Here is a 22,234-nt window from a genome sequence, read left to right as displayed (position 1 = left end):
ACTCCAAGTAGACCTACTGAAATCAATGGGCTCAAGTCCATTTATTTCAATATGTCTACACAGATTGCGGCTTAATTGGACATCACTCTGTATTTAAGGAACTCAAGGGGGTTTGCTGAACTAAACATGAAGAATTCACTTTTCAAATTCCACAACAGCTGATTTTGGATTGCCTGAGATGAGCCAGGGGTTTAGTCATGTAGCTTGTATACTGTTTCCTCCACTTGAAGAAATGGGGGGGGGGTTTGGGGGGGGTTACTTAAAACACACCACATACAAATCATGGTCTCTTTTTTTTGCTGTCAGCTGAAATGGATTGAGGGTCTAGTAATCTCTTGCACAATAGATTTTCAGTATGAAACCTAATTCTGCTATTACTATGCAAATTTTTCAAGAAAATTTTAACTGTTTAAATGGAAACATTTTTAGAAAAACAATTAGAACACTACCTTGGAAGATGTGTTTTATTGGCTGTCTTCCTGACAAACCGACAAGGAATGCGCTACATTCCACAGCCTGTAGTTCTGTGCCAATGGCTATTAATGGATCTCAACTACAACTGAATACAGCAATTCTCTGGCACCAACAGTTTGATGTTACCATGGGCATTTTTAGGTGACCTGCTTCTGATAATTATTCATTCATGCTGCAGAAAAATACTTAGAATTTCCATCAACATCCCCTTCCTCCCACCTTTAAGGTCTAATTATAACCAGTGCTGTATTATTGATCTCTATAAGATGAAAAAAATCCTTCAATAAAGATCCAAATTTAGCAACAAAACTCCTCAAGTAACCAAAAAATGTATCTGAAATAGGAAACCATGTCTTATCTACCCAGGTTTTTACTTTAACTAGGTACATACAAGTAGTCACCAAATTGCAGCTTTTATCACAGTAGTGCAAGCATTATTCATACTATCTTTTGGACTCTGCTTCCCTGCAGATTTCTTACAAACTGAAAACTAAGTAGTTGTTCCACAAGTCTGATTAGAAACTGCTTTGATTAGGAAGCCCCTATGTATCAGGTGACAGGTCTCAGAACAGAACAGCTAGTAAGTTCAATAGACAATGTTCCTAGCAATGGAGATGAAACAGCAAAAAAAATTCAAAGTAGTGAGTAGAAAGGACCACAGTTTCTATAGCTTAGGGAGTGCTACTCTTATAATAAGTGTTTTTAAACATGTCAGAGGTATCCCAATAGAATTCTTTAAATGGTCACACTGATATGCTATTATCAGAAGCCTTATCTATATGCACTTAGCATCTTCCCCACCAATTTTCTCAGCGGCACAAATAAGTGATCTCCCTCTTATTGGATCTGTATTAATTTTCAGGTTGCCAAATTTAAGCATCCCTGCTGCATGGATTATGGACCACTTCTGGCACACTTTCAAACACACCTTAAGTATCTTCATCTTTATCCTACTACTTTTTGGCCACAGTCCAACAGGAGAGCAACACCGGATCCCTTTCCCCTACCTGGATCCAGTTGCATGCTAGAAAATATCTACATTACAGAATAGTTGAAATATGGCACTGCTAGTACCTTTAAAATAAATCATTTCTTAGCCCAAGGATACCGAAGACTCAATATTATTCTTCCAAGACAGCATCCCACAATAACCCCACTGGCTAACCAGTCATGTCCTCCTGCCATTCTCTAAATGCTAGTCCACAACTTAAACACTAACGAGTCACTCCCCAACACTGTACTAGACCAACAGAAGAAAGTGCTAGTTCTAGTTGTTACTGGACCTGTCAGCGGATTAGACAGAACTGAACAAATCCTGAAACATTTTAAGCAACCCGAGACCTTCGGCAGGACGTAGCACAATTTAACAGCAAATCAGAATGATATTGGAACACAGTCTCAGCTATTCAAGTGGGATGAAGTGCTGTTTACGTAAGAAGATACCCTGACCTAAAAGCCTCTATGTTCTGGCCAATTTAAATATGCCATTGCTACACACTTTCTCAGAGCAGCCAGGAGTCTTTATGACTAACAGTCAGAGTTAGACAGGTTGGACAAAACTGTCACAGAAATGGCTCTGAAACAGTTGAAGACACAGAAATATTTCACCATTTCATGACTTTTGCTAGGAGGCATTATCCCCTTCTTCCTCCACTTTTGATAGTATTTAACAGTAAAAAAGAACATTTGACAGGATAGATTAGATCCATTTCAACTGCTCATATATCTGCAGTGACAGTGGAAACAGTTAATATTTCAGAGTTTGTTCTTTAGCCAGTGGTTGTATAATTGTTTATTAATGTTGGTTATTGTATTTTTAAAGTTATTTTTTGGTATTATACATTTTATCCATATGGAAAGTTGCCTAGAGACATCCTTCTGTGTTAAACAACACACACATTTAATAAATGCAATCTAATCATATTATTGGGGCCATTTTATTTATTAGACCATTTGTATCCCAGTCAACACCCTAGGATCTCTTGGAGGGACAGATTTAAAAATCAGTAAAATGACAGTTTTAGTTTAACACACATATGCCAGAAAAAATTGCAATAAAAACAAAATATCAACAATATTAAATAACAGTGGTGCTAATAACCAAAGCCTTGAACAACCAGGTTTTCACTGGTTTTCATCTGAATGCCAGTAATGTGGGTACTAACACAATTTCCAAAGGGGGACCTTCGAGCAAGGGTGCCACCACTGAAAAGTCCCCTTTGATCTCTAGACAAGAAGCCACAGGCTGAGACGATAAAATTTGCACCACCAAGTAGTACTTGTGGAGTATGTGTGTTTAAGCAGAGTGTGTGTGCTCAGAGAAAGAACGCAAATAGCCAGCAGATAATAGAAAATGTAATGTTTACATTAAACATGGATCATTTTTATTTTATAATGTTAAAAGTATGGAGCTGATGTTTCATTTAATTTGAAGAATATTTGCTTGAGCCATATGAGGAAAGTAGATAAAGAACAATCACTTAAAAAGTAAAACTTCATCTGGTCTAGTAACTGACTTTAAAAAATAATCTCAAAAAGAAAAATGTTAGTCCCTACCTGATGGAACTAAGCCACATGTTATCTTGGTGAGATCTGCAGCTTCCAAGAACAGGCATAGTTGCAACATGAGCTTGAGCTAGGCAAAAGCTATCTGGCACAAGCAGCCATGGTTAAGCATAAAACCAGGGGCACATCCAAACTCTAAACCTGCATTTTCAAAGCAAGTGCTACCCTCTTAAACTACTGACCAATACCATCTCTATCTTGTCTGGCTTAAGTTTAAATTTGTTTGCCTGCATCAAGTCCATCACTGCGACTCATAACCTGTGAAATCAACACACCAATTTTAAAGCTGCTTTTGTTTTTAAAAAGTGAAAAAAAATGTCATGAATTGGCCTTACTGGATGCAACAACAGACAAGTCTTGTATCTCATTCTAATCATCTACTGAATCCAGCTGTGTGGTCCTGTACTCTTCTACTCTGCATAACAAAGGGTGCTGGATTATGCTCCTTGGCAGTATAAAAATTGAGTTGCAAATATATATTTTAAGTGTTATACATGTACATGTATATATATTTCCCACCTCAAGAATACCCAAGTTACAGAATGGGAAATGTTACCCCGACCAGGGGCCAGATAAATTGCTTTGGGGCTACATCATGCCTACAGGCTCTCAGCTGGTCATCCCTAGATTAGATATTACAGCCAAGATCAAAAGTTCATATGTTACTATAGCAAGAATGCCCTAGCTAATGTTTCCTCAGAAAATGTCTGGCTTATATAACAAGGATCAATTGACAGTTACTGACCAGCTTTTCATAGCAGCTGAAAAACAAGAGCATGGACTTGATCTACTACTACAGGTCACAGCATATGGAACTCAGTATGTTGTATGACCAACAGAAGTCTCTTTACATCTTTAAGTAAGAACACATTGTACAATCAAGCTTATTTATTATCACTAAAATGCGTAAGCCTGCAATTTGGGTCAAGCAAACAAACAGAACCTGGTCAGGTCTGATTACTGCACCCCTTGAACATACAAGTTGGTTGGCTGATGTTGGGCAGTAGTATTTAAACAGTTGTGACTATTTAAGTATTTTGGCATTTTTAGTAGCTTTTTTTAAAGTCTGGAAAGAATTTAATGTATTCCTTCCAATTTGTAGCCTCTGGTATGGAATATTCAAAGTTTAGGCTCAAGATTTCTCAAATATCCCAATGACTGGACAACTGCAAGTATTATGTTGCTGTGTAATTACATTACCCAAACACAGCATGTGTATAAATCTTTATGGAAATGGTGCTGTATCCTAAAGCTTCAAATACAAATGCCAGTTCTTGCCATTTTCCCTCTTTCTGGAAAGCTTACTGGAAGCAGTGGTGAGCACAAGTGGATAGAATGCATGCCATTTCTTCTTCTATTGGTTTTTTTCTATATTACATCACAACGCCATCCCCACATCCTCCCCATCCCCACATTTATCATTTAAATCATCAATCAAACATAATATTCTTTTGTCCTTCCCTCCGCCCCCACTCGATTTCCTCTACATTCTGAGATTACATTTATATTTGCATTCTACAATCTTCTCAAATCTTCTATGTATTCTTATTATCCTTCCTTACTAATTTACCTTCCCTCAGATACCTTACATTTTAATCTAGGCATATTAGCATATTTCTTGAGCAATATTTTCCCATATATTCATCAAAACATTTCCACTCCTTTTTTTAATTTTTGATTCGACTGATTTCTTACAATAGCTGTTAATTTTGCCAAAGCTAAGTATTCATTTAATTTACAAATCCATTCCTCCCTTGAGGGTAGAGTTTGTGACTTCCATTTAGCAGCAATCACTACTCTAGCTGCTGTACTTGCATGGCATTTCTAGTTTGCTGACCTAGTGAACTGACCCTAACTTGTTTTTCAATGTGTTGTCTTCCCGTGTTTACTATCATACACTAGAAACATGCCTAAATGGCAGGAATGCACACCAAATTCAAAATGGTACCCAAACTAGCTTATAAGAGGTTTCTGACAATAGCACAATAAACATCCTTCATATGTGACACAACAGCATTAGTCAGCCTTTTAAAAACACTTCAGCAGCTCAGTAAGCCAAAGCCCCAAAAGCTCACCTGAGGAGTTCAAAAGATTGCCAAGCTGACACTCTATCAGACTACGCTGGGTAGGAAATTATAGGACAGCAGTGACACTTCAGCAAATGCCCTAGGACCTCGATCCTCCCATGTGATGTATTATGCTGGAGGGAGCAGGTGATCTATGCAAGAAAGGCTTAAATGCAGGTACCAGTACTTTGAAATAGGCCTGGAAGCACAATGGCAACATGTACAGCTCCTTAATGTCAGGAGCCCTGTCACTGCATTTTGGATAATTAACTTCTGGGCAAAGGCAGGCACACATAACTTGCATCGCAGTAATTTTATATTAATGCAACCCAGTTTCACCCAATGGCTACATCAGGCATCCCCAAACTCGGCCCTCCAGCTGTTTTGGGACTGCAACTCCCATCATCCCTAGCGAACAGGACCAGTGGTCAGGGATGATGGGAATGATAGTCCCAAAACAGCTGGAGGGCCGAGTTTGGGGATGCCTGGGCTACATCTATCATTCCCAGAAAAAAGGTACAGCAGACACACCAAGCTAAGCAGAAATAAGGCACTCCCTGCTGTATACCAAGCAGTAGATCTAGGTCCAGACTTATCTATAGGTTGCTACACATAAGAGGAGCTCTGCTAGAGCATTGTTGTTGTTGTTGTTTAGTCGTTTAGTCGTGTCCGACTCTTCGTGACCCCATGGACCAGAGCACGCCAGGCACCTCTGTCCTCCACTACCTCCCGCAGTTTGGTCAAACTCATGCTGGTAACCTCGAAAAAACTATCCAACCATCTCGTCCTCTGTCGCCCCCTTCTCCTTGTGCCCTCCATCTTTCCCAGCATCAGTGTCTTCTCCAGGGAGTCTTCTCTTCTCATGAGGTGGCCAAAGTACTGGAGCCTCAGCTTCACGATCTGTCCTTCCAGTGAGCACTCAGGGCTGATTTCATTAAGAATGGATGCGTTTGATCTTCTTGCAGTCCATGGGACTCTCAAGAGTCTTCTCCAGCACCATAATTCAAAAGCATCAATTCTTTGGCGATCAGCCTTCTTTATGGTCCAGCTCTCACTTCCATACATCACTACTGGCAAAACCATGGCTTTAACTATACGGACCTTTGTTGGCAAGGTGACATCTCTAGGCTTAATCAGATTCTCATTTCATTTACTGATTTTTATTTATAAATAAAACTATTAGACAATTGTGAAATAATCTGTAACTAATTGATATATTGATGTATATATGTATGGTGATTGACAGCCGGGGCATTTTAAACAGAATTGCTTATACAGTGGTACCTCAGGTTAAGAACTTAATTTGTTCCGGAGGTCCGTTCTTAACCTGAAACTGTTCTTAACCTGAAGCACCACTTTAGCTAATGGGGCCTCCTGCTGCTGCCGCGCCACTGCTGCATGATTTCTGTTCTTATCCTGAAGCAAAGTTCTCAACCTGAGGCACTATTTCTGGGTTAGCAGAGTGTGTAACCTGAAGCGCATGTAACCTGAAGCGTATGTAACCCGAGGTACCACTGTACATGTATTGTTCATAAAGAAAATTTATAGTGTTTTGTTACACATTGCTTGCATATAATTAAATAAAAATTAATGGGAAACTTTTTTTTTAAGGAATGGGTGGAAAAGAAGACCCCTGCTGCATCAGACCAGAGGTCCATCTAGTCCAGCATCCTGTTCTCACAGTGGCCATTCCAAAGCCTACAGGAAGGCCACAATCAGGGCCCAGGTAAAACAGCACTCCCTCCACTCTTTCCACCAACTGGCACTCTTTCCACCAACTGGCATTTGGAGGCATACTGTCTCCAACAGTGTTAGTATAACCTGGCCATCAGTTAGCAGCCACTGATACACCATGAATTTGTCTGTAGAGGCAACTCCCGTTTTGCATGCATTAAAAGAATGTGTGACCAAGCAAGCTCGCATCCCCGCAACAGGAAAAGGAGACACTGTGAGCTTACACGTGCTCCGGCAAAGTGCATGGGGGACAGGAATGCACTCCCAGTGCAAAACAGTTGTTGCCTGTACTGGTGACTGGGTAAGAAGAGAGCCTATTCCCTGAATCTCTGGTAGATGACCTACACCAGTAACTGCTGGTTCTGCTGGACCTCTCAATGGCTGTTAATGTTACCTGTGGCATTATTCTGGATAACCTGGCCAGGATAGGGCAGGGGCATGACTTTGTGATTGTCCTTGTTGGGAAGGAGTGATGAGGTGAGTGGTGCTGGGACTGAAGATGGCGACTGTCATATGAAGTATCTTCAGGTTCTATTTTGCCTCTCATGCTGTTAAGATCAGCATGAAAACTGGTTATCCAGAGATCAGTGGTAAAGTAACACTAGTAGCACTAGTGTGTCCATAGCCATCAAAGAGAAAGGCTGAGTCCAGGTGCATTCCCAAACTTCAAGGGTAGTGCAGCCTCATCCAAAACCAGACTGTAACCTAAACTATGATTAGCTTTCCTACTGACAAAAGCACTAAATCATAGTTTAGCAGATTCAGCGGGATCAAGTGAAAGGTTGAAACTAATATGCTCCATCTTTTCCCTGCTGATATTTACTTTTAATTTCAAAGAATCTCAGTTTAGAATTACATGCAAAACAAGAATCTTGCTTTAAAGCAATGGTTAGGTAAACAAGACAGCTTCATGACCCATGTTTTGATGTTTGCTCATTTAGCAACTACTGATTGTTTAAAACCAGGATTGTTGATTCACATGCAATGCTAAGCCAAGTTTTTTTTGAGACTGAATGTACCTTTGGAAAGTAGTCCTCATCCTGGCCACATTAGAGGAGAGGTGTGTGTATGTGTGCACCTGTGTATGCTTGACACTCCATGGGAGTTTACTGAAGCTTGTCCATTTAGCACAGAGGTGGGAAGCTTTTTTCAGCCCAAGTGTCATGCTTTCTTTGGGGCAACCTTCCAAGGGCTACATACAAGCAGTGGGCAGGACTAGGACAAGTGAGTACAGCAATTGATGTGCCTTTTTTCTTTGCACTAGGATAAGGATCTCTAGATCAGGAATAGCCAACATGGTGCCTTCCAGATGTTTTGAACTTCAACTCCCATTATCCCTGACCATTAGCCCTGCTGGCTGGAGCTGTTCTAGATGCTGCTGGACTACAGCACCCACAATCCGTGACCACTGGCCATGCCACAAGGTGGAGTCCAACAACATCCACAGAATCACAGATTCCCTATCCCTGCTTGTTATATTCCCTTCACACAAACGTCAGGTTTCTGCACATCTCCATCCAGGCAGCATTATAATTCAAAGGCACAGTCAAGTCCCACAAAAGCACCTGAAGGCATAACAAAAGGCCAGATAGAGAGGCCTGGAGGGCTGTATTTGGCTCCTATGCCTAAGGTTCCCAACACCTCATATAACACTAAACCAGTGATATCTAATGTGATGCCCTCCAGAATGTAGATGCTTTGGACCACAACTTCCATCATCCCTGATTATCAGCCATATTGGCTGGGGCTGATGCAAGACATCTGATGGACACTAGATTGGAGAAGCCTGACTTTAGAGTTATATATGAACCAGACAAGCAACTAGATTATCTGTCAATTACTATTCCCATTGCTAGAAGATGTATCTGTAAACAAGTTAATGAGTAGAATTCAAGTCATGCTATAAAAATGTTCCACCTGCACAAGCTTATCAGTTTGCCAGGTAGAACGAGCCTCCTCTCCCTCAGTCCTGGGAGGCTCTCCCAACCAACCTAGAGCCAATCTGGGGGGACAGTGGGCTGGGAAAGTCCTGCTGCGCAAGCAGAAGTCCTTGCGCAGGGCTTTCACTTATAGGGTTTATTAGGTGACTCCTGCCCTATATGGGGAGGGGAGAGAGAAGAGAATTTACAAGTCTACCAGTACACAGTAGCAAAGAGTTACAGCTAAAAGTTTAGCAGTGAAGAGTTAACCGACATTTGTACCCCTCATGCAAGGGTTCTGTAACACACAGCTGACACCTGCTGGTACACCCTCATCAGAAGAACACTTGAGATTAGGTCATTAGAGAGAAGTAAACGCATTCACATCTTGTGTAAGACCCCAACCCGTATGGCTCAATTACAAGCACTGTGAATGCAAGATTTCTGATGCCCTTCATTCCAGAAGCACCCTTGAACAAGCCACCCAAATAACTCTGAATGACTTCAAGCAGCAGCTTTCGATAATATAAGGAACTAATTCCAGGGGGAAAAAATTGCAGGTTCTTCAGACTGGAGCTTTAGAAAGCAAGTTTGATGCTTTTTACTGCTGTAAACAAGGAAGAAGTTTTTGTTTCATTTTTAATTAAAAACTAGGTGATATGCTCACAGATGAAGGTTAGAACTTTAAGTGTATGGGTGTTACAGGAAGTCACAACTGTATATATATATATACCACTTAGGAACTAGTTTAAAATTAAATTTAATAGAAAATAATGGACACAAAAGTTAGTTTAAAATTCTGTCTCAAAACATTTTCGCTATTAACTGTGACATGATGAACCCATAAAGTACCCCATCCAGCAACTTTAAGCAAGATTGCTAGAGGTATACAACACTAGACATTTTGCCTGGTGACAACACTAGTATGTTGGGATAAGGTGTTAGAATGCTAGGTACCCAAGATGAACAAATATGTAGTACAGTATGTGCCTATACATGTTTTACCAGGGAACCAACAAGTTTTCACTAAATTTTGCAATAAACCTCCATTCAGTGTCATCTGGCACATGCAGAAGAAGCAGAAGGAAATAAAGGGTTAGCTTTACACTTGAAACTTTAAAGCTGCATACACGTCTCACCACTTCCACATGCCTCTAAAGTACTGAACCAGGCAAGTGACAATGGCCCCCTCATTTTGGATGTGTCAGAAAACTTTGCCATTGGAAGAGGTTTCACTTCATGCCCTTCCACGATGTGATTGCCAAACAGATTCCTGGCCTCAAGTGTGGAATTCAATTTATTCAGAAGCATTTCTACTGAGTTCCAGAGATGCTTACTCATGTAAGCTCTCCATAAGTCTACAGTCACACCTTACTTACCCTTCCAAGCCCTTGAATTTGCTTTTTTACCTGTGTGGCACTAGTTACAGAATGTACACACATACCTGTAGCTCTGAATATGTTCATACACTAAGACTTCCAAAGGCTTTATTTTGGGTAAACTGCACACACTTTTAGAAAAGTTTGTAAGAAAAAAAAACTTTTCCAGAAAAGGGGTTGATTAATTCAGTTTCATGCTTAGCTTTAAGTGTTAAAATAAGCCAGCTACTATAGATGCCACCAATTATTTAACAGATTTGTTTCCATTAGCTTTCTAACAGAACAGAATTTCCCCTGAAGAGAGACTTTATTTAAATATTTCTAAGTTACACACATAATGGTGTCAAAGCACTATCATTTGCCAGGTTTATTTATGGAAAGAAGTGGAACAAGCATTATACAAGCAAATCCCCCTAGTGGTTTGGCAACAAACCTGCATACAAGTTTATCACATGATGTACACAAAAGCAAGACTTCTTGGGCATTTGCCAATTTGGACCACACTAGAGGGGAAAATAAGGTCTCCGGTTATCAGTTTGATTTCATATTTCTCCCCCCGCCCCCACACAACTTTTCAGATGCACCAAAGACATGCAAATGCTAGTTTGGGCAAGTTGCATGAACTAGCTGTATACAACAGCATAACTGAGATTCTTTTCGATGGTAGGAAAAGCAGGAGTGAAAGAAGAGAAATTACTTTTGTTAAGAAGTAGGTCACAGTATACAAGCTGTGAACATTGCAATCAGACATTTATCCATGCCACACTGCATCCAAAACTACCAATCACAGCTCCCAAGCACCAGCCAGAAACAGATCTCCCCATTCACAATCATGAAGTTAGTACCTGACACCTGTGAAGCTCTGCTACAGTACCTTTCCTCCTAACACTAGCAACTGAAAATCTCCAGTATGCCATATTTTGCATATAGAACTTAACATTTGATATACCTTAGCTCTACACTCTAACACTGTTGTGATCTACACATTTCCCCATATCACTGAGGTAGACATTGAAAAAAGTCTAACATCATACCTCAAAAGACTATGTGATCCACATAACCAAACTATTCACCTATTCAACCTTGAAGTCATGAAGGAGGGGGCACAGATAATAGCTGAGCATATGTTCTAAATGTAGAACCTGCAAGATTCAAACCTGACACTTCCAGGTAGAGCTGAGAGAGACTCATGTTTTGGGAGTCTTATGCTCTGGAACATAGCTGCCAGTAAGTGTAGACCAGGAGTGGGCAGAATATAAACTGAAGTGAATAACAGGAGATCAGCAAGAATTCCAGCTCCCGGTTGTTTATATTCTCTCCTTCTCTAAATCAGGCAGCCAAGCTGAATAAAGCTTGGGAGGAAAACCAAGAGCAAATATTTGTGCATCTGAACTGTGAGCTCAGTTCTAGTTCTGAAAACAAATCCCTGGACTGAGCGTGAATCAAGTATGCTCATTAACTCTGGGAGCAGGCTGACCCCACCACCTCCGCTATTTTGTCCTTGGCTCCATATGGTGGATCTCAGGAGTCCAGTAAAGCAGCAGCAGCAGCAGCAGCTCCACAAAAAAACTGAAGTCTGGTGAAGACAACACGGAGCTAAAAGGTTCAAGGGTCTGACTTGGTATAGACACCTTCTTCGCTCCAGAAGCACCCGGGAAGGAGGCCACAGACTCCCATGCCCCGCAGACCAGCTAGCCTCTACCACGTGGGGCACTGGCTCTTTCCACCCGGCTCTGTACACCCGCCAGAGCTTGCAACACAACATGCCTCCGAGGCATTGCTGTGTGTGTGTGTGTGTGTGTGTGTGTGTGTGTGTGTGTCTTAAGACACAGACACACACACATTCTCTCTTCTCTAAGGGGGTGGGGGAGAAGAGTCGGGCCTGTCGTAGCGATTCCTGATCCACGAGAGATCCTACAGCTCTTTCCCCTCCACGCACCAGCCACGCTGTGTCACTCGCCTCCTCCCTGGCCCGCCTAATAGACCCACGGACTCCCCTTCCTCAGCCCCGCCAGCAGATGCCAACGCCCTCCTGGGGGCAAGGCGGCTGCCCAACCACCCACCCACCTCCCCCGAGGAGCAGGAGGCCTTACGGCACCCACCCCGCTTCCCCCAGACCAGCACAGACCGTGCCGCGGCCTGGCCGGAGCGGGGAAAGGCCGAGGGACCGCTCCCGTCGCGCTGCCGTCGGCGCTCTGTTCTCCCCCCCCCACGCCCCTCGGCTCGTCCTCCCGCCACGCTGCGCCCCTGTGAGGGAAGCCAGTCCCGCCCGCAGCCGTTACGGGAGCGAGAGAGAGAGAGATACCGGGGGACGGGGCGGCAGCGGGGGAGCCTTAGGCCCCGGCCCCCCGCCCAGAGCGGCGAGGCTCCGCGCTCTTCCCTCTCTCGTCGCCGCGCCTTCCAGACCCCAGGCAGGCGCCCGGTTTACCTGCCAAGTCCGGCTGTAGCCGGGGCAGCGCTACTCGCTGCCCGAACCGAGCCGCGTCCCCTTCCGCCATCTTGTCCAGGTTTAAAATTAACTCCCCGTGACGTCAAACGCCGCCGCGAGCCCTTTATCGGCGCCCGCGCCGAGCCCGCCGAGGTGGTCCTAGCGCCGGCATGATCTGCCCCCGCGCGCGGCTTGCTCTCCCTCCTGCTTCTCTCTCTTCTCCCCTCCCCCTCCCCCCGTCAACCGACAAGGCGCCTGCGCGATCGCTCCGGCCGTTTCCCGCTCACCTCGGCTCTTCTGCTGGCTGTCGCCGCCGTAGGCAAAATGACGCCTCCCGGGTCCTAAAGCCGTTGTGCATGCATCCCGCGCTGAAAAGTCGGTAGGCTACGGATTATTTGTTTCTTCCTTTCATTTTAGGGCCCCTACGAGCTCAGCCACTGGTCTTGTTTGCCGTGACTGCGGCCCAATAGCGGGAAGATGTGAGAGTTGAAAGGGGTGGGGGCCTCTGAGCATGCACAGAGTGCATTTGTCCCCCCCCCATCAAAAACCAAAGTCTGACCTGGTTCTTAAGCATAGTAGGGTGTTAGGAAAGAGATGGAGAGGCTTCCAGCTCATGGCAGGCTAGAACTCCAACTTTATTTTTAAAAAGACATAGGGTACAGTGGTGATCGAAGTAATTTGCAGCACAATCCTATATACATGCCTACTCAAAATTAAGGCCCATTGAGTTCAGTGGGGCTTATTCCCAGGTGAGTAACTACAGGAGTGCAGCCTGCAGTCTTATACCTACTTACCAACAGTTTAACTGTCATTCACTGAGGATGCCATTGTGATGCAGAAAACGGAATCCTCACCACCACTTTGAGTGAAGCGAGTAATTTTTTTGTTTCCTTTTCCCACAAAGACTCTGCTGATGGAAGCTTCTGTTTTGTTTTTAATTGTACCTCTACCCACATCCACCTTGAATTCAATGGGGCTTATTCTCGGACAAGTGGGGATAGGATTGCAGCCTTGAACAGCAAAGTAAAGACATCAGTTCCTACTGTTTACTTAAGTACATTTAAGGTTAACAGGAACCTGGATTTCTTTTTGCACCAGGCAAGTCCTAACTTTTCTCCTCTGTTGTGTGGCAAGCATCAACCTGGGTACAGGACAAGGTGGGGTGGGAGAGAGTTCAGTCTGTGCTCAACACAGAGCTCTGAAGTTGCTAAGGATTCCTGACATGAGGATATTGGCTCTTTGAGGAGAAATAAAGTTGCAAAATCATAACACAAAAACCCTGTTAATGCCATTTTGCATTTAGTATAATAGGTTGTCATATTGCTTGGGAATTGTCCAAATTTCCTCTGCCTAAGCAGATGCCAGCTTCGTAGTTTTGGCACCACCCCAGATCTTTTGAACCCATTCATTAGTTTCTGGGGGTTTGTTGCTCTTCTTCCAATATCGTGCATTTAATAGGAGGGATCTAATGTAAAATGAAGGAGAGCAGCACTCACGTTCTCTCAGGCACAGCAGTCATTCTGTGAATGGATGGGGCTTCCATTCAAAAAGCCAACTGCATCGGATCTCCCTTCCCCCCAATATTTTTCTCAGCTATCAGCAGATTTGCTGTCAATTTCTGCCATTTGTTTGAAGCAATCTCCTTCAAATAATCAAAGCATTATCAGTGGGTCCCTTGATAAATTTATTCCTGTATGTAATCCTGATTATAAAAGCAAAGAACTTGTTCCAGATAAATAGCTATACAGGGTTCACAACATAAGTCATGTATATTTTTGAAGAGAAAATATTAAACTCAAATCCATATTTTTTACTTTAGTCTTTCTTGTGGACCTATCTTTTGGGATGTGTTGGGAGGAAATTGTGTTACAGAGAAAGTATTATCACAAGGAATGTGATAAGAGCTTCACTGTCACTTTCACACATGAAAATTGTTACTTCAGCTTTGAAATTGGAGAAATGTCTAACAGTGCTGTGCTCTCTGAAAAGAGAATGCTCGCTGTGAGAATGTGCTTGTGCTAATTCAGAAAGCCAGCCACTGATAAATTAGGAAAAAATATTAAAAATTAAAAGAGACATTACTGGTTATAGAGTGTTTTTTTCAATCTTGCATGTATTTGCTTGGCTGTACTGAAGAACAATGACCAAAGAAAGATTGGGAAGTTATTTTGACTACGGCTGTCTTGGTTTGAATGGTTTACCAAAGACATTGAAAGTACAGCAGCACATTTAATACCCTATCAAGATCCAAAATGAACTTTGAATGTTGTGCGTGCGCAGTTCCTTTGCTTACTGTCAAAAATACATAGGCCGCAATCCAAATAGTTATCTCTTGCATGATCCCAATGGGAATTTTTCTGACTTCCCCCCCATTCACCAGAGGACTACAATGCAATATTGCAATTTGCCTTTGAACTTCCACTCCATTTCAAAAGTGATTTGTCATGGGGGCAGTTGTCCAAATTACTCATGAGCTGGTGCATGGGTGAAGAATCCCTGGTTCTCCCATTGTTGAACTACAACTGCATCATCCCTGACTATTGGCCATGCTGGCTGGAGCTGATGGGAGTTGGAGTCCAACAGTAAGTGGAAGACCACAGATTCCTCATCCCTGAGCTTGTGAAATTGTTTTCATGATTTATCGGATCCTGGCTATAATGAACAGCACTGGAAAAGACATCAAAGCTCTAACATATATCTTTTGTTATCTTCTGTACTTCTCTGCATGGCCTTATTTTAAGTCACAAAAGCAAGTTTCCTGAGAGTCTCAGCTCTCGTTTTCATCCCCCGCCTGTGTCTACTGTACGTCTGTTTATGTCCCTGCCTCCCGGATAATTTGCTTGGGTTCAGAGTTCCTTCTTCCAAGAAGGGGCAAGCACTGCATTGTGCTATCTGAAATTACTGTCTTTAAAAATATCACTACACACTCCAGACAACATCAAGCACTGTTAATGTCGTACTGATTCCAACTGCAGACCTATAGCATGTGCTTAAATTTATCCTGCTGAAATTAGTGAGGCATTTAGAAGTGTTTAACTTGGTCTAGATTGCGCCAGATATATTTAGAAAGGGGACACGCTGCAGATGACCTAGTCGCAGGAGGGGAAAGAGGATGGGTAACTTTCTAAAACTGATGACATTGGTGGAAACCAAGCACAGAAAGAAGATTCTAAAAGTGCATCCCAACTGGCGGCTGTTTGTGGGATATTTTCCAGCTGCTAATAATGCCCAGCTCAGAGCATGAATTAAGATATATTGAGAAAGCCAATTCCCTGAATAATCTGTTCATTTATATATGAGGAGATACATTCAGTTCTCATGATGTTGATTGCTTTGGGAGGAAGAATGCAGTAAAAAAAATAATTGCTTTCACGCCATGACTTAAAATCTACATTGCTAGGGATTGGGTACCATGAAGGTCACCATAGTTATTAGTCCATTCTGACTGTCTTTGCTTCTTGAGTCTGTTCAGGTATCAGTTCAATACTATTTTGCTTCTTGCTTCTTATTCTTTGATTACTATTTACAACTACCTCATTTTCAACGAACAGAAATATATCTATCTCTTTATTAATATGCTGCTGTTTATCAGAAAATACCGGACTGGTCTACAATAGCTATACATAAAACCATACAATAAAAAGCATTTTTAAATCAGAGCTCAACTCTCTGCTGTGGAAAGATGTGTTCTTAATGGCCCACATGAGCCTAATGGAATGTAGAACTTTTCATCAGGCGTTTAAAAAGTTGAAACAGAAGGTGCCTGTTGAAATTCTGTTGGCAGAGCATTCCACAAAGCTGGCCGGATGACACCAAAGGCTCGGTTTCTTGTTGCTGTCAAAGGAGCCTCCCCAACTCAAAATAACAACTAACAACAGCCCTGCAGATGGTCTCAGTGATTGATCTGGGATATAAGGGTTCAGGCAGTCCCTAAGGAACCCTGGGGCCTAAGTTGTTCAGGGGGCATAAGTTTCAACAAGGATATCACGTGGTGCCAGCCAGCTGCCCTCAGTATTCTTCACCAGCTGGAGTTGCCTCACCAGGCCCAAAGACAGCCCCACGTAGAGCTCATTGCAGTAATCCAGCCTCAAGGTGACCAAAGCATGAACTACACCGGTCAAGCTATCTCCGTCCAGGAATGGCTCTAGCCGGCTAACCCAACAAAGCTGGTAAAAGACATTCCTAGCCACAGAGGACACTTGGGCACCTAATGACAACGATTTATTTAGAACTACCCCCAATATATAGGGATGCAGGTGGCGCTCTGGGTTAAACCACAGAGCCTAGGACCTGCCGATCAGAAGGTCGGTGGTTCGAATCCCCGCAGCGGGGTGAGCTCCCATTGCTCAGTCCCTGCTCCTGCCAACCTAGCAGTTCGAAAGCACATCAAAGTGCAAGTAGAGAAATAGGTACCGCTCCGGCGGGAAGGTAAACGCTGTTTCCGTGCGCTGCTCTGGTTCTCCAGAAGCGGCTTAGTCATGCTGGCCACATGACTGGAAGCTGTACGCCGGCTCCCTCAGCCAGCAAAGTGAGATGAGCGCCGCAACCCTAGAGTCGGTCACGACTGGACCTAATGGTCAGGGGTCCCTTTACCTTTACTTTACCCCCAAGATACGCACTTGCTCCTTCAGAGGGAGTGCATCTGCAGCAGATAACTTTCCTATCTACAGAACATGAGGACCACCTACCCAAAGACCTCCTGTCTCACCAGGATCCATGCCCTCATCCAGTCCACCACTGCATTCAGACACTGATCTGGATATTTCACAGCCTCTCCTGATTGAGGGGTTATGGAGAAGTAGAGTTGTGTGTGCTCAGAGCACCCCTTGCTCCACAGCTCCTAGTGACTACTTGATGACACCTCAAAGTCAGGGATTGAAGTAGAAATTGAGGAAGATACTGGAGTCCTGCATCTAAAACACAAGAAGTTATCCCTCACTTAGAAAATGAACACTCTTTGTCTCTTCCCATTCATTTTATGTATTATTATGTTTATATCCCACCTTTTCTCCAAGGAGCTCAAAGTGGTGTATAGATAGTTCTTCCCTTTCCCATTTCACTCTCTCAACAACCCTTTGAGGTTTTTAAGCAGAGGTTGGATGGCCATCTGTTGTGTATGGTTTAGTTGAGATTCCTGCATTGCAAGCGGTTGGGATAGATGATCCTCAGGCTCCCTTCCAACTCTACAACTCTATGATTCTGTGAATATGCTGAAAGACAGTGAGTGTCTCACGGTCACCCAGCAAACTTCATGAGTGGGGATTTGAACCCTGCTCTCCCATGTCCTAGTCCAGCACTCTAACCACTATGCCAAGCTGGCTCCCCATGTTGTCTGGGTCTAGCCTGCATGCTATTTTCAACATGCAGGAATTTCTTAAAACAGCCTATGTGTGGTGCCTTGCCTCCACTGCTCCCATAACAGCAGCCCTCTCCTCATAATTTTTCCGCACGTTGTGGAAAGTTTCCACATGAACGCTATCTGTTTCTAGCAGCAGCTGCTGCTCTCCACATCAAGCGGAGGAATCTTACAGAGATCGCTGTAATACTTACTTTTATTACAGTGCTTTCCCCTAAGTCAAGGGTGTGGAATCCGTCGCCCTCCGTTGCTGTTGTTGAACTACAGCTCCCATCATCCCTCAGCATTGGCCATTCTGGCTGGGGCTGATGGGAGTTGGAGGACTTCCATGTTGCGGGAGACTGCCTTAGCCGATAGCGGAAAGATTATGTTCCTGACTAAGGAAAAAATGGCATTGGCATAGGGAAGACCCACAGCACACATGTAAAGCACATCCAACACTCATTTAAAGCACATGGCTGGGAACTATAGTTTGTTGAGGGTGATGTGAATTTTAGCTGTGTGTGGGGCAAACTACAGTTCCCGGGATTCTTTGTGGGAGTCACATGCTCTGAATATGTGCTCTGAATACCGGTATGTGGCTCTGCCAATAGGTTCTATGGAAAGGAAGAGGAACCTCAAATGAGCATTCAGAGGGGCTGTTGTTGACAAGTTGGTATCCTTTAATATTACCCCATCTCCATCTGCCACCACATGCAGCCTGTCTAACTCTGCCTAATGAGGCCCAGTTTACCAAAAGGCTTAACATGCTGTTTACTATCATGGCATCAGTACATTTGCAAAGTGTACAGCAACACTTAAAATACGATCAATGCATTCATTTTCATCCAGCAAATCTTTATCACATGTTCATTGACTGATGCTTTCAACCCTAATAACGATGCGTAGATTTTTTTAAATAAAAAAAAAAGGAAAAGAGGGTGCTACCAGATGGATGTTTATAGTGGGATCGGTAGTCATGTATGCATGACATGCATGCGGTAGACACTTTTGAAGTGTCTACACAATATTGTTGGCATCAAAATTCCAGCCCATATTCCCCACCCCCATCCCATTTAACTCAGATTTACCCCTTCCACAAAAAATCATGATTTATTTTTTTTAAAACTAGTTGCCAGCAACCCATTTGTGATATCTGAATGACCTGTTTGCAATATCAAGCTCCCTTTTGGAAAGACCCAGAAAGCAGAGCCAAGACCCAGATATGTTTTGCAAAGTAACATGTCACACTCCAAAGATCTCAGTAGCTGGGCTTTCAATTTATATAACTCTTCAGAGGCTTATGGATTGAAATAGAGGAAGTACTGTAAAAACACAGCGGCCATAGACAACAATACGATTCTTTATTTTTGCGATAATAATTAACGGGGGAAAGGACAACAGGTTCATTGAAAGTTTGCAGGCTGCCACCGCTGTTGAGTGTTACACAACCACTCTAGAGATTTAAAGCCAGAGCCCTGGCAGGACTACAAAAACAGAATAAGATGTGAGAGGAAGTTTCTTGCGCTCTCTCTCTCTCTCTCTCTCTCTCTCTCTCTTTCTTTCTTTCTCTGAACCAGCATCTGAAATCGGGATGACCAAAGCTTTTCAGGAAATTACATTGGGCAGTAAATTTGAAATTAGACCCAAGTTCACCCAGTAGAATCCACTGTTGCTGTAACATCTGTACCCAAATCCAGAACGTGGAGCTTTTCTCTCACCTAGGACCCCTAAGGTGAACTGCCCGGGATGGGTAAAGAACAGCTGGCAGAAAATGCAGCACTGTTGATCAAGCAAGGGCAACAAGCCAAACTCTCCTGGTATTTATGTCAAGCCTGGCCAACCCAGAGGCTTTATCCTGTTAATGTCTTCTGCTGACATTCATCTCCAGGTGCCTTCAGAGGTAAGGCAGGTGTCAACTGGTGAGCAGGCTATTTTTGGCTGTTGCTGGCATCTATCTGTCTCGGGACACAGTGGAGGAGTGCACTTTTGAGGGTGAAGTCAAAATGTTGGATGGTTGCAGTGCCTAATTTGGCTGTAGAGGTCCGCTGCAAGAGAGACATGTTTTGTTGCAGCCAGGGCAGATGAAGGCGCCCGGTTTTGCTGCTGCAGATGCACCACGGCATTTATCCTCTCTCCACTCCTCCCAGCAGTCATTCCTCCTCTGGTCACTGCTACAGATGCATGACCTGACTTGTTGTTTAGTCGTTTAGTCGTGTCCGACTCTTCGTGACCCCATGGACCAGAGCACGCCAGGCACTCCTGTCTTCCATTGCCTCCCGCAGTTTGGTCAAACTCATGCTGGTAGCTTCAAGAACACTGTCCAACCATCTCATCCTCTGCCGTCCCCTTCTCCTTGTGCCCTCCATCTTTCCCAACATCAGGGTCTTTTCCAGGGAGTCTTCTCTTCTCATGAGGTAGCCAAAGTATTGGAGCCTCAGCTTCAGGATCTGTCCTTCCAGTAAGCACTCAGGGCTGATTTCCTTAAGAATGGAGAGGTTTGATCTTCTTGCAGTCCACGGGACTCTCAAGAGTCTCCTCCAGCACCATAATTCAAAAGCATCAATTCTTCGGCGATCAGCCTTCTTTATGGTCCAGCTCTCACTTCCATACATCACTACTGGGAAAACCATGGCTTTAACTATCACTGCCTTGCCGCGGCGAAGGGGCTTGAACAACTCAGAGAAGCTATGAGCTATGCCGTGCAGGGCCACCCAAGATGGACAGGTCATAGTGGAGAGTTTTGACCAAACGTGATCCACCTGGAGGAGGAACCGGCACACCACTCCAGTATCCCTGCCAAGAAAACTCCATGGACAATGACCTGACTATTTCCAGGCAAGTCAGTCATCTGCAAGGGATTCCCAGAGAGCACGGCTGATGTTGCCAGCCTTCATACCCCACTATTGCAGTCCCCTTCGCAGGGAGGCTTACCAACATTATTATATCGTAAGACGCCAAATGAAAACCTTTCTTGCAGGTATTGTTCTGCTTGGTTCTGTAATGCCACTCCTGCTCCTTTAGCCTCAGTTAGCACCCCCCATTCTGTATCTGATCTCTGAGCACATTTAGTGTTCTCTTCAGGGTAGATGTCATTGCCTTTGTGCCACCCAGGCCTGAGCTCTGGGCCTCAGAAATTAAAACACTGACCTCACATCTGAGAGGAGTTATCTAACAGAACAACAGCCTTCCTGCGGGTAGCCTTGATGCTGTGGAATAGCCTTGGTTCACACACAGCTGTTTCACTTCTGAAAGCAAGCAAAGGACTAGCCCAGGGACAGAGCTTCTGATTTGCATTCAAAATGCCCCAGATTCAACCCCCAGCTTAGAGCTAAGGGAAACCCCTATTTGTAACTTTGGAGAGCTGGTGCTGCCAGTCTGTATACCAGACATGTCCAAAGTCCACTTTGGGGGTCTAATCCATCCCGCCAATCGGTTTAATCCGGCCCCTGTGGCAGTTTATTTCCCGGGGTAAAATCCTAAAAAAATCCTCAACAACTTCAATCCTAAAAGAAACCTCAACAACTTTGGCTGGCCCTTTGGTTGGCCCTCACGGCCCTTCATTTCATCAAATCTGACCCTCTTTGAAAAAAGTTTGGACACCACTGATTACTGACCTACGTGGACCAATGTCAACAAAAGAGGTTTAAAGACTCTCTCAAGGCAAATCTTTAAAAATGTAGTAAAAACACCAACAACTGGGGAAAACTTGTCTGCGAACGTTCCAATTGGAGAACAGCCTTTACCAAAGGTGTCATGGGCTTCGAAGAAGCACAAACTCAGGACAAAAGGGAGAAAAGTGCTAAAAGGAAAACACGCTTGGCAAACCTACACCGTGATCAACTCCCGCCCAGAAACCTATGTCCCCACTGTGGAAGGACGTGTGGATCCAGAATTGGCCTCCACAGTCACTTACGGACTCACTGTTAAGACCCGTGTTCATGGAAGACAATCTTACTTGGCTACAAGTGTTTGCCAAAGAAGAAGAAGAAGACACATAGACCAATGGCCTGATCAGTATGAGGCAGCTTCCTGTGTTTCAGAGTCAAAGAATTGTAGAATTGTAGAGTTGGAAGGCACCCCAAGGGTTATCTAGTAAAACCCCCTGTGATGCAGGAATCTTAGCTAAAGCATCCATGACATATGGCCATCCCAGAGGTGTAGCGTGGAGGGTGTCGTGGCCCCAAGCCCAATTTTTAGAGGGGGTGCAAACAGGTACCACCACAGCAGACTCCTTCGTTGGAGCCTGGCTCCATGCCAGAAGGGGCTGCGCCTTGGCTGCCACCCACCCTCCTTGGCTGCAAGGCACCTCACACCCAGCTGCAGTAGCTCCA

The 22,234-nt window shown here is 43.9% G+C and overlaps 1 protein-coding gene and 1 long non-coding RNA gene across 4 annotated transcripts in view; one reads left to right on the top strand and one right to left on the bottom strand.

The window, feature by feature from the left end:
- Positions 1-12,666, bottom strand: part of ATL2 (atlastin GTPase 2) — a 29,786-nt gene extending 17,120 nt beyond the window's left edge. For all 3 annotated transcript variants that reach the window (XM_053383536.1, XM_053383534.1, XM_053383535.1), the window contains exon 1: positions 12,566-12,666. In XM_053383536.1, coding sequence (XP_053239511.1) covers positions 12,566-12,635 — 70 coding nt within the window. In that variant the 5' untranslated portion in view covers positions 12,636-12,666. The remainder of the gene's footprint in view (positions 1-12,565) is intronic.
- Positions 12,667-12,763: 97 nt separating this feature from the next.
- LOC128411314 (uncharacterized) overlaps positions 12,764-22,234 on the top strand; it is a 32,030-nt gene continuing 22,559 nt past the window's right edge. The window contains exon 1 of the long non-coding RNA XR_008329754.1: positions 12,764-12,944. This is a non-coding gene — a long non-coding RNA (uncharacterized LOC128411314). The remainder of the gene's footprint in view (positions 12,945-22,234) is intronic.

This window comes from Podarcis raffonei, chromosome 3 (genome assembly GCF_027172205.1).
Source record: "Podarcis raffonei isolate rPodRaf1 chromosome 3, rPodRaf1.pri, whole genome shotgun sequence".
Classification (NCBI taxonomy): Eukaryota; Metazoa; Chordata; class Lepidosauria; order Squamata; family Lacertidae; genus Podarcis; species Podarcis raffonei.
This window is presented reverse-complemented; position numbering and strand designations above follow the sequence as displayed.